Here is a 13053-nt window from a genome sequence, read left to right as displayed (position 1 = left end):
GTGGTTGCCCAAACAGAGTTACAATAATTCAAAACGGAACCGAAAAGAGCATGATAAATTTGAATTTTCACGTGAGTGAGAAGGAGCCATAGACATCGTGATAGAACACCTGCTACTAAAGAGAGCTTTTTACAAATATTTTCCACATGCCGATCCCACCTGAGATGCGACGAGAAAGTAACTTCAAGGATTTTGTGGCTGTCTACAATTTGAATTTCTTGACCTGCGTATTTAGGAGCGCGTTGTAATTCGACTGGCTTGTTCCTTGCACGGAAAATTATTACCTTAGTCTTTGTAGGGTTTATTTGGAGGCAATTAGAAGAGGACCAGTTCTCTAGTTTCGTAAGGATTACGTTGCACTCTTCAATTAACTTGTTTATGTCGTGACCAGAAATTAGTATACTGCTATCATCGGCGTATATAATAAATTTCGCTTTGTCATAAATATGCACAATGTCATTTATATAGATGTTAAAAAGCATCGGGCCCAGAATGCTGCCTTGAAGCACACCATTTCGTACCGCCAGAAAGGAAGACTGATGGTTGTGGATATACACAGATTGTTTTCGATTTTGCAGGTATGATTTCATGAGGTCTAAAGGTGTTCCACGAACTCCGTTTTGAGAAAGTTTATGAGTTAAAATTTGATGGTTTAAGGAATCGAAAGCCTTACTAAAATCAATGAAGAGTCCGACAGTCAAAATACCTGCTTCAATGTTTTGCAGGATAGATTCCTTAAGTGATAGCAAAGCTGTTTCTGTCGACTTGCCTCTTCGGAAGCCAAATTGAGCATCAGACAGAATTTGTTTTGCATTAAAAAAGTTCACTACACGGGAAAAGATTACTTTTTCCAAGCCCTTTGAATACATTGGAATCACAGATATTGGTCTATAATTGGACACTACATCTTTATCTCCCCCTTTAAACACAACTGTCACTCTTGCTTTCTTCATTTCTTCCGGGTAAACTCCCATTTCAGTTAACAATTTGAAGATGTATGCAAGCACAGGTGCAATAAAAGATAGTACATATTTGACTGGTTTTATCTTAATGTTGTCAACATCTAAGGCTTTGTTATTACTTAAATTCATAAAGGTTGTACATACTTCGGTCTCTCTGGTGGGCTCAAGGAAAAGGCTTTCGAAAGGGCTACAATATGAAGGAACTTCAGGTAGATACATCATAGATAAATGGGCAGTTAAAAATTGCTGTTGAAATGGTCAGCAAGAGCCTGACCGGATAATTCAGAGCCGTTATAGATTATTCGTTGAGTTAGCGCATTTTTCGTATTGCGACGTAACAAGTTATTTACAACTTTCCAGACAGCGTCTGAATATTTCATTCTAACATCAGAGAACAGTTTTTGATGATACACAATCTTAGCACGCCTAAGCTCAGCATTTAGCTAATTTCGTTTTTTTTTTTAAAATAACATTAGAGATTCTAGAGAGGGAATATTCAAAAAGGCATGGTGCAACTTGTTTTTGCGCTTGATCATTCTTTTGAGCTCTGGCGTTATCCATGGTTTTCTTATTCGTTTAGACTGCTTAATGTTTTTGAAGGAAAGTGCTTAGAGTATATTTCTACAAAAACCTTGATAAACTCTTGAATATGCATTATTTGAGTCTTTTATATCGAATAACTAGGAGTCCTGTCCAAAACCATTTCAGATTTTTATCTGGGTACCCCCAACCTTTTTCATTTGCGTGTAACTACAGCCCTGCTTCACCTTTGCCATTGTAGCCGCTATTGTTTCTCAAGTACCATGCACCATCTTAATATTAGCAGTTCCTAATGCAAGCCTTCTGCAGGGTTTGAAGGACCTATTTAATTGGAAATGTGGAGAACACGTGCACAGGGTGCAAAGCGCGTGATCTGCCAGGAAACACTGACGCGGCCCCGAGAAAGGCCTTTATTAAGGTTGACAGCCGTTTTGTACCTCTTCACTTGGCAGCGGCGACACAGCGTGTGCGGTCCCCACGGTTTTGCCCCAGCTGTCGAAGCAATCCTCGGACACGACCATGACCTTCGACATCTGATGTTTTTATTTAAAAAACACAGGGACCAAAGCCGTGCTGTATGCAGTGCGATCGCCATGTGGTTCCATTGACGGCGAACAATCATCCACCTAGCCCGGCTCTTTGGACGGATTCAGGAAACGACTGAAAAGAACAGAAGTAACGAGCAAACAAAGGTGTGCTGCATACAAGTTAGAACGCAAAGAAACGAAGGCGCGCTGCGCTGGGCTAATGCTCTAGCGAGTCTAATATGTAAACTTTCACGGCTGGCGTCGATTTCTACAAAGCGCGAGAAGTCGGTACGGAAATAAACAAAGGCGCACTGGAGCTGGGTAAGTCTGTAGCTACAAGCATGAGTTTTTGTCTTTACCGCCGATTTCCACACCGCGCGATCGTCATAACTTTCTTGGACTTGCTGTTGAAGCTGACAGCGATCATAAAATTAAGGGCGCCGACTGTAGTGGCGGAGGCTTGCCATTGAAAGGAACAAAGCCATGCACTTTGTCAACCCGGCAACGAGGCCTAGCGCGAGTTTTAGAGCCGACTTGGACAAAGCGCGAGACGGCGCGCGCTTCTAACGCTTGCCAACGCAAAGAAACAAAGGCGCGCTGCGCTGGGATAATGCTATAGCGAGGTCTAATATGTAAATTTTCACGGCTGCCGTCGATTTCGACAAAGCGCGAGAAGTCTCTAAGGAATTAAACAAAGCTGCACTGCACTGGCAGACGGCGCTTCAGCTGGCGGCGCCGGCGGTCCTCAAACCGCGCCTTATGTGGGTCGTCGTAATGGCGTGGCAAAACTTTGAACACCAGCACGACACTAGCCACGTGCTCCTGCAGCAGTAAAACGAGGTCCTGGAATGCGCAAGGCATGTAGGTAAGCGGTACAGCACTAACTACATGAAGCGAAATTTGAGATAGAATGCGTACCTTTATGCGGGTCGTCGTAATGTCGTGGAAGCGAGAACTGTACAGAAATTTCAGCTGGCTGTCGCCGACGAGCGCACCACGCAAAAAAGCGATACCTGGAGAGCTCCCGAAACGCGCGCGCCGCCGCCTAGGCTCACGAAGGGAATGCCCGCGGACACGCACGCACGGCGGACGGCTGGACCTAGCGATTCCCTAGGCCCTCTAGGGACAGGCCGAGAGAAGCGCGGCGACCCCACATCCGGTTGAGAACGAGGGTGAAGCGAAAAAAAACGTCACGCAGACCCGCATCCCACCGACCAACCGGCGTTTCCAGCCTACCGACCCGCAAACGCTTCTATCCAGCCACCTAGTGTAGTGTTCCTGTATACAGGAACACTAACCTACTGGAGATCTGTGCGTCATTACTAAGGCACGGTGGTTGCCGATCAAAGCATTATGAATAATCATAGTAGAAGCGGTATGCTTTCTAAGAAAAAAGAACTATTTCTTAAAATTGGCGAGAGATTTTCTCTTGGAGAGTTCCTGGAAAAACTCGGCAGTTTAATGTAGATCAACGCGAGTGCACAGGTAATGTTGCAGGAGTGCAGATGGCGTGACGTTGCGAAGGCGCGCTTTGTTTTCAGGGAGATAGCTGTATGAGTGAACTTCTGAGAGTGAAGGCCCTCGAAGTGTTTGTGCAAGAGGAGGAGCCGGAAGGGCAGCTTCACTCTTGGACTGTGGGCGGGCTCCACTGGTGCCTTATAGCATGTCTTCCGTCACTACCGAACGAACTTTTGGAGTTGTGTTCTGTTCTCTTTAGGAGACAAGAACTAGGAGCACCTGCTTGTCTACTGTGCTTGAAGCCCGTGCGCAGCTGCTTCTAAAACATACCTCAGCGCCACAAGGAGTCGCACCGGCACCTCATCATATAGGAGAGGCAGCAGAACGGACTGCTGTTCTCGCGAGGCGCACGATGTCTTCACGGTAATTCCTCGGAGGACAGTAATCTCTCCGCTAGGGCCTGGATTACGTCTACTTGCGGGGAATCTGTTCTTCCATCTCCCTCCAACTCTTGCTGTGACAAATCAGCGTTGTGCAGGGGCAACCACAGACAGAAACGCCGGGAATATAGGCGACGGCCTCATGCTTTAGGGTGCCTCGATGCGCGCGCCCCTCTCCGCCGCTCCACGGAGCTACGAAGGGCGCGCGCGCAGCGGAGGGGGCGCGCGTATCGAGGCATCCTATAGCTGACTCATATAGGAAAGACGATATGGTAACCACACCAAATGAAGGAGCAACACAGGACAACACTATAGAAAACAACATATAACTGACCAATCTTAACTGGAAAAAGGCGGAAGCACATATTCCGAAATGCACGTCCGCAGGGACAGAAGAAATTCCAATCAAGGTAACTAAGGAACTTGTCCCAAGAGGCAAGGAGACGCTGATAAAAGGATTGGAGGTAGTCATAACAAATAAGCAAATTCCCCACAGCGGTAAACAGAGTAAAATCAATTTCATTTATAAGGGGAAAGGGATTAAATTCCTTCCGTCCGATTGCGATAACACCAGTTATATACAGGCTGGCGAAGCAGGCGGTAAAATTAAAAATGCAGTCATGGGTAGAAAGTTATCGAATACTCGGAGAACTTCAGAACAGGTTTAGAAGGGGAAGGCGCTTGGATGATAGCCTGTTCGTGCTTAGCCAGTGCATAGAAATAGCTAAGGCGGAAAACAGACCTCTTTATATCCTTCCTATATATAAGTGGTGCACACGACAACTTGAACAGGGAACTCCTGTGGAGCATATTAAAATATGAAGGTATCCGTCGTGAGGTGATTGATTTCCTAGAGGAAACATACCGAGAAAAAAAAAGTTGAAATTACATGGTAAGGGATGAAAAGTACAACTGTCGAGGTACACAAAGCATTAAGGCAAGGTTGTCCTCTACCACCACTGCTGTTCATTCTTTCTATAATAAATATGGGAAGACGGCTACAAGGAAGCAATCTAGGTTATAATCTGTCGTACAGATTAAGCGGAAAGGTCGTTGAGCAACGATTACCAGGCTTAATGCACGCGGACGTTATTGTACTCTTTAGCAGATAGCCAGAAATATTTGCATACTCTAATTAATTGCTGTGGAGACGAAGGAGACACTCTAGGTTTCAGTTTTAGAGTAACTATATCTTGTGTGATGATTTTCAACGCTATAACTGATCAGGTGTTTACAATACAAGGTCATGAACTTCCCCGAGTGTCAGAATAGAAATATCTTGGGGTATGGGTAAACGAAGGGCAGATGTACTTACCCAGAAAAGCACGAATAGTCTCTTATGGCACAAGGGCCATGAGATGCTGGGATAATGAAACATAGATCATTATGGGGTTACAACAAATATGAAGTACTGAGAGGTAATTGGAAAGAAATAATGGTGTCGGAGCTTACTTTCGGGATTGCGGTTCTGTGCTTAAGGGCAGAAGTTCAGTCGAGATTAGAAGTAAATCAGAGAGCTATTGGAAGATAGACACTAGGTGCCCACGGGAAAACCACAAACGAGGCCGTACAGGGGGAAATGGAGCATCTTTCGAAGCACGGGAAGCTCAGAGCAAATATACTATACGAAGAACGCCTGAAGAAATTGGACGATAAACGGATGGCAGCTAAGGTATTTAAATACCTATACAGAAAGAGCGTTGACTCACAATGGCGGAAAATAACTAGGAAGCTAACCAGTAAGTATGCCAGGCACGAGGACGGAGAAAGAAACAGCATTAAACGACAGGTTAAAAACGCGGAAGGTAAAAATTGGATAGATTCAATGGAAAAGAAGCATAGTGTAGAACAATATTGATACTGGAGAAGGCAGATCAGGAAGGAAGCGTTTTAAGATAACTCAAGAGGCAGTGCCCTACTCTTTGAAGCTAGGTGAGGATGTCTTAGAACGCGATGCTACAAAAAGAAATTTCACGAAGAAGATGACACATGTGGTGCGTGTGGTAAATCTGAAAAAACAATAGAATACCTCATACTAAAATGAGATGGTATCCATCCCGATGCCGATACAGGCACAGTAACTCTTCCTGGGGTCCTAGGGGTTAGAGATAACAACAGCCATGTAAATAAATCTGCGATGGAAATTAGCAAAAAGCGATTGGAGGCTCAAAAGCAGAAAGGTGACATAAGGTCATAAGTGTGGGAAGACGTATTTTAAAGGAAATGGCGAATTTTAATAACTTACAAGACAGTTAAACAAAAACAAAGGAAAAACTGAGCATGGTGGCAACTGCCATCACCCCGTTTCAAAGGGGACGCTCCATCCATCCATCCATCCACCCACCCACCCACCCACCCACCCACCCAGCCATCCTATCATGCTCGCAACGGGAAAAAGGCCACACTTGCTGCTCCACCGCAGCGGGTGCGGTGTTAGACATCAGTCGTACTGAACAAATAAATAAGATAAGAACGCTGAAGCTGCACACTGCCGTCAATTTTATCATTCCTGATTGACCCAAGTGTTTTTTTTTTCTTCGCATATATGGTATGTGATGCGTCTATAGACGCTAAAAAGTATAAGTGAGCAGCATATTTCGCCGGGCTTGCTGGTTTATACTTGACGAAAAAAACTTGAAGCGTGAACCGAAGGCACGCATGTAATGCGATCACACTGCCGACCGCACGGAAGCGCTGCCGTAAGTACGCTAGCTGTCGTCGGATACAACTGAAGAACGATGCGGCGAGCGATCCTCGAAGGCGGCCATGAAGCCAATGGCTGCAACCTATTGTCATGACGTATATACATGCTTAATACCACTGCACCCGCTTCCGTGTATTTGCCGGGGCTTGCATGTGCGAGGGGATTAACCACGAAATAAGCGGGTTAACCGCGACGTCGCGACAACCGGTCGACACCATTTGCTGGCTCAGTTGAGGTCCTCCTTCGAGGTGGAGTCACCACTTCGTTCTTGGCTTACTGTATCCGACTTTATAGGAAAAAGCAAGAGAAAATACATGGCCAGGTAAGCTACTGACGCATAGGCATCTGACCTACTGTGCGCTCCCCTCTACGATCGAAGGAGAAAGCTGAGTGCTGCCTGCAAAGGATTCTCTCCCGTACTGGCCAGAGAACATGGCAGACAAAATTTGGTGATTTGTTCTAGCTATCCTGTTAATGAGTCGTTTCAAAAACTTGATGCTGCCGCGTGTTCCAGGGACAATGCCTGGCAAGCGCCGGTGGATAGACAATTTTCACTAGAAATTGGCCATGAGGGCGTTAAATATATTTTGAGAAAGGTACTCTTTATTTGACAGGTACACATTTCGTCTAGTTGTGCGAAAGCGGCGATAGGCAGCTGGGGTTCAGGGAAGGAACTGAGAAGAAGGTGGAGGAAGAAGAGGAGGATTCGAACGACACCTTCCGGCACGCGACAGCCGCAGTCAGAGTCGCCACCAGTGCCTGGGCCTTGCGAGGAGCCTTCCCTGATATTGGTGAGTCGATGCCGCATATTGGTACCAGAGAACACGGCTTGGAACACTGCTCGGCATCAGCGAGAGGCATTTGAGGCTGCCGAGCGAGCAGGGCGGTCGTGCGCAGTAGGGAGAGCCAAGTGTGGCAGCTGCTTTCATCGGCCGGAGGTCGTGCCATTCAGGCTGGACAGCGGCATTCTCGGAGGACTCAGAGGGCTATTCTGGGCAGCCAGCTCCAAACCCCATAAATTTATATGACAGTTTTTGCGCCGGTCCAGTACCGACGGCGCCGCCGCGCGTTTACAACGCTAGCGTTTCGTCATAAGTTGAGACAGAGTCTGTGACTCCGCCTGAATCATTGGCGCAATAATTTTCTGCAGGTCTGTGCTGCCCTGGATATACAGTTATCGCTGCGAGCGCCCACCAGGTTCTGACTACTTAACTCATCCCGGAGACTGCTCGTTTTTAGCGCGGCCAGTATTATCAGGGGGGGGGGGGGGGGGCACGGTCAAAATGCAGGGTCGATCCCTGCCGCAACCACGTGCGATATTCGGTGTCATGGCCTAGTGTAAATGCGTCCTGTCTCTAACCTAACAAACGCGGCTTCGGTTCCGTTTAGATTTCTCTGTCATGGTCCTTGCTACTATCTATCGTTTTTTTTCTTTTGATAGCAAAGTTTAATACACTAGCAGTACTTAACGTGTTGCCAAAGTGCATAGTTACGCCTACTGCCTCAGAAAACGGGCGCGGCGTGCGTGGCAGGGAGCGTCATGTGACAATTCACAGAGAGAGAATTTCTTTTTGAGGCGAGGAAAGGAAGCAGTATTTGTCTCACTTGTCAGGTAGGCGCCTCAACCGCGCTGTGAGGGAAGGGATAATAACGGAGTGAAATAAGGAAGAGCCTAAGAGGAGGCGTAGTGGTGTTCTGCGGAGTAATTTCGACCAACTGGGGATCTTTAACGTGTCTTTAGATCGCACAGCCCACGAACGCCTTTTGAGTTCCGCCTGGATCGAAACGTGGCCGGCACGGTCCTCTGGCCGCGTGGTCATGCAGTATAGAGTTGGAGCGATGAGATGTCACTACTTCACAACAAGGAAGGGCTTCGGAGAGCGACTGTGGTGCGAAGGATTGAAGTACATCGAGTTGGCCAAGTTGGTCACGGTCGATGGCCGTGAAAACAGCGTGAAAAAAAGAAAAGAAAAAGGACCACAAGAAGAAAGAATCGACGAGTGTTTTGGTTTCTTGGTTTTGTTTTCTCGTCGGTTTTTGATAAGTGGTGAAAGGGGTCTGTAGCGGTGTTACGAGAAAGCCGGAGTGGTGCAATAGAGCTGTCGAATACGCCGTCTGTCGAGCAGTTAGATGTGGAAAGAAGGTTGGAGATGGGATTCAGAGAGTCTCTTTATTGGCCCAGTGAGCATTTTGCTGCTAAACTACGAAAGCCCAACTGTCAGTTTTTTAGCGAGAACAAACGCATGCACTCAGTTTGCGCTTTCATTTCCTTGCAGGTGGAGAGTCGGCGGCGCAGGCGCACATAACCGAAAGGAACCGGGATTCTTCGCAAAGAACGTGCACAGTTACGTACGCTGTTTCGACTTCCAATCGCATTTAACCAACAGCCGAGGAATGAAGTGCTTCGTTATTTTGGAGTGCATGTAGGGGAACAGAGACGACAAGAAAGAGCAGATTATCTGCATGTTCGTGAATATTAGCGGCTCGTTGCAATATCTGAGCTGGGATGATCGGTCACTTGGGCTAATATTTTGTAGCGATAGCTTTTAAGCGCCCTTTCCTCGGTTTCGTTGTCCTGGTTGTTGGCGTACCCCGTCGGCGGTTAGCACCGGAAACATACGGAGGGTGGCTACCGTGGATGGAGGGTATCGCAAGAGAGGCGGAATACCCAAATAGAGGACGGTTGTAATGTAAGCAGACGGGTATGGCGGGAGCGTAGGAATGCGTAACCGGAGTATGGCTACCCCGGAAAACATTGTTAGGGTGGTTAGCTTGGAAGGAGGAGAGGTTGTGTGGCGAGAACAGAGAAGTGTGACACGGTGCATATGCGGCAGTTGCTCATACACGCGCCGCTCGAGGAGGGGAGGTCTAAATTTCTATGAGAAAAGAGGGGGGAGGGGGTTCAGTGTATACGGGAGGAGCGGTAGTCATGTTTGCTGTTTTATCTTGTGGTTTTTTCACCACAAGCCATCTATGAACGGCGTGTCTCTTCGCGTACATGCTATTTTTCCGGCGCTATCTGGCAAAGGTACCCATCCTGTTTGATAAGACTGCTACGAATTAAGGGGGTGCCTTGAGAAAAGCAACAGGGTGTGTAGGGGTATCACTGCTCAGTATAATGCAGTTCCGTGCTGAGTGAATTTTAAGCGATTGGCGACGCTGCGAGCGCTAAAAGTGGATGTAAACACTAGCCACGACTTTTGCCGCACCAGCTCACTAAATGGTGGCACACTCCTTTTTTGCTGGCGCTAGTGTGGCACATTATATTTTCTCATCGACTGTAAATACCTTTCCTTCCATATGAGAATCGATGGATCCATATTCTACTGACAGATATACAGATCTTCGTGTATTTCACTTTATCCGGGTATAAAAACACTGTATTGACTTCACACTGGCCTCTTTGCTGCCTTCACAGGTTTGGGCCTGATTGCAGAAGGCCTGTCTCGATTGGAGTTCTACCTTTGAGTTTGTGCACGCTTCTATACAACTTGATGGCTTCTCTTCCGAAGGAGCGAGCGCAATCGCGTGCTCAAGATGCGACCCGGAAGACCCGACAAGAGAAGAATCATCGGGACTCGAACCTGGACCTACCGGCGCTGTACTTGGCGAAGGGCTCCCTTTTCGGCTGGATCTCAGACCCAGGTTCCGACACGAGCAGCGAGGGCAGCGCTGGGGACCTCGCCTTGGGGGACGAGATTGTGGACGAATTTCCATACGTGAAAATCAGCAGGGCCGAGATGAAAAAACAACGTGCCATGCTGGCAAACATTGAGCAAATGCTGAAGTTCGTGGCTAAGAATTTGACTGAGAAGTCCGTGGTGATGCCCAAAGTGATGCTGAACAAGTTTCTGGAAGTCGAGCACATTAAAAGCGAAATGTGCAAAATGCAGGAGGAAAACCGCCGTCTTAAAGAAGAACTTCACAGGCGAGACGAATTCATCAGGGCGAATGGCCTCGAGCTGAGTGGGGCTGGTGCCGGCCTGGTCATTCAGCAGGCATCCGAGCCATTTGAAGATACTTCGGTGCTGCAAGAACAGCAGGAGAACGCATGCCTTCCGGACAGCTCGCAAAGGCAGGCGCAGGATGCTATGTTGAGAAAAATGCTTCGGAATGCACGGAAGGAAGAAAAAAAGCGCAAGCACAAACAGAGGCCAGCGGAGTAGGAGCACGCTTGGCTGAGGGAAAAGGCGCTTAGTGTCGACAAACCCCGTTCACGCCCCATGACACACGCAACAGAGACTGAGGACTGGGAACATGAGCTGAGAGCTGATGACGTAGAAAGCCTAGAACCCGACAGCACTGAGTACCTCGAGAAAGCCATCAATCGCCTCAAGAGGGGCATTCGTGAAGGCCACATGGAAGACCCTGACTGATGCGTTGGTGCACCGTTCAGTGCAACCTGCAGTGGTGCAAAATTGCATTCCAGCGAATAACCGGACTGGTCTTTGCTTCCACTCTACCCTTCCTTCCACTGCTACGTTTTGACGCTGAGAAACCTCTCAAGACGTGGCGTTCATTTGCTTCAGACAAGATTTTCCAGCGCATTTTGGCGTTAATAAAGAGCGTCAAATCCCACTGTGGGTTGGTCAATGGCCAGGGAGGAGATAGCCTGGAAAAATGCTTTTTGGCCCTTTATCTTCAAGTGTTGAAAGGACGCTGACTACGAATTTAAGCCGGCATATTTATTAATTACTGCCTACAATAGAGTCCATAAAGCATTCCCCGTCATCCCCGCCATGAATTTAAATCGAGCCGCGGGAACAATACTTTATATTCAGCACCAAATTTCTTACAAATAAAAACGCATTTCGTCAATAGACATAAAAAAATGGGCAAAGAAAAGTTCTAGTGCTTAACGTAGTTAAACCGAGTAGACGTGAGGAAGCATGTCTTTAGCCTGTTTGGCTCATGGTTTTGCTTTGCTCGGTCGTTGGAACGTCTGGTGACGATATTACCCGGGTTGAGCTCGGATCAAGGTTAAGGTGATCTGATCTGTTCGCTCCGCATATGGAAGTTGATGAAGACGACGATGTACAATGCGCAGCGCTAGAGTGAATTTTAGTCTCCCTATAGAGAAAGACGAGGGATTGGCTAAGTATTGGGCGGCTGGTCCTGTTTTCCTTTTCCCCCTGTGCCTTTGCACCTTTTTTCTTGTGTGGATAACACACGCGGTGCGTTTTGAAATCTCAGGTAATGTCTACGCAGTCTCCCGGCCAGTGGAGGTCCCCCTGATCGGCTTCCCTACCACCTCATGAGATGCCTCTGGAAGCTCTTCAACGCTCTGGCGTCCGCAGCATTCCTGTGGCGCTGGTGCCAAATGATGGTGGTTCTATCAAAATTAACCATCTAGCTTGAGCCCATTGTATCACCGGTGGGTACCCGGCGGCATTGGGGAGCGAACCCCGCAACTCCCGCATGCGAGGCGGATGCGAAAACCACTAGGCCATCGCTTCGGGGACGTCTAGGGTTTGTGAAAAACGCCGCATATCAAGATTATAAGGAAACCACAATTAGATTAACACGTCATTCTCACATCTTTAACGACTTGCGCACTCAGCAGAGCCTTTTCTTGCGAGAGCTTTTAGAACAGAATACAAGATTTTTTAACCCATAAGTCACAATTGATCTACTCGAAAATATAGGCACCATTAGATCACTTATGAGAAAATGTAACCGGTAGTAAATACATTAGTTTCTATATCGAGCGTATAGTCATCTGCCAAGCACGGTAATTTAGACGTCCTGATGTGCACTTTAGGTAAACGCTGCGAAGCAATGACGTAATTCTCATAGACGCATCAAGGATGGAAACACACGAAGCGTCAATTGCTTCATGACTTCATGGAATGATATGCAAGATAAGTGGCTGTAGAACAGCTTTATTTTATATGTCGTTGTATATACTTCAATAAAATATTCTTTCGCCACATGAACTGAGAGAAAACGTTGAATTCTACATTCGTGCTATTTCCATTGCACTTGAAAATTAATACCTAAGCGTTCGCAATGGCAACGCCCAGCTGAGGGAAAGCTACACCCTTAGCGATAATAAACTTACAGGCCAGTGGCGATACTATATTGTGCGTTATCGCAGCGCAGCTGTTGTGTAAGATCTCTATGATTTGAATGCAGAAAGTTTGTTATTTTTATGATAATTTAAGCATTGTATTTTTATGGCACACAAGAAACTAAGGCCATCACTGCCATGATTGGAGCGAGACTGGCACCTTCGTGCGGCTCCGTGGCACTAACTCGAGTGAACTGATGACACGGAGGCGACCGCCGTTTGTCATCCTTGGTGATGACGTCACTATTCAAGTGATCGATGCGTGCTCACGTCATGGTTCTGAGAAGCAATTAGAAAGTCGGAGGGGTGACGCGAGTAATGACGTCTTGGCTATCAGAACCGGTCCGAAGCT

General features: G+C 47.2%; 1 protein-coding gene across 1 annotated transcript; it reads left to right on the top strand.

The window, feature by feature from the left end:
* The first annotated feature begins 7335 nt into the window (after window positions 1–7335).
* Window positions 7336–11171, top strand: LOC144099229 (uncharacterized). The gene is made up of 3 exons (XM_077632382.1): window positions 7336–7422; window positions 8908–8975; window positions 10050–11171. The coding sequence occupies exon 3, from the start codon at window positions 10126–10128 to the stop codon at window positions 10795–10797; it is 672 nt and encodes a 223-aa protein (XP_077488508.1). The 5' UTR covers window positions 7336–7422; window positions 8908–8975; window positions 10050–10125; the 3' UTR covers window positions 10798–11171.
* The last annotated feature ends 1882 nt before the right edge of the window (window positions 11172–13053 follow it).

This window comes from Amblyomma americanum, chromosome 1, assembly GCF_052857255.1.
Source record: "Amblyomma americanum isolate KBUSLIRL-KWMA chromosome 1, ASM5285725v1, whole genome shotgun sequence".
NCBI classification, from domain to species: Eukaryota; Metazoa; Arthropoda; class Arachnida; order Ixodida; family Ixodidae; genus Amblyomma; species Amblyomma americanum.
The sequence above is the reverse complement of the archived record's forward strand: the minus strand, read 5'-3'. Positions and strand labels throughout refer to the sequence as shown.

Excerpts from the sequence above, each read along its gene's own strand:
- LOC144099229 (XM_077632382.1), top strand. The coding sequence starts at position 10,126 with ATGGCTTCTCTTCCGAAGGAGCGAGCGCAATCGCGTGCTCAAGATGCG.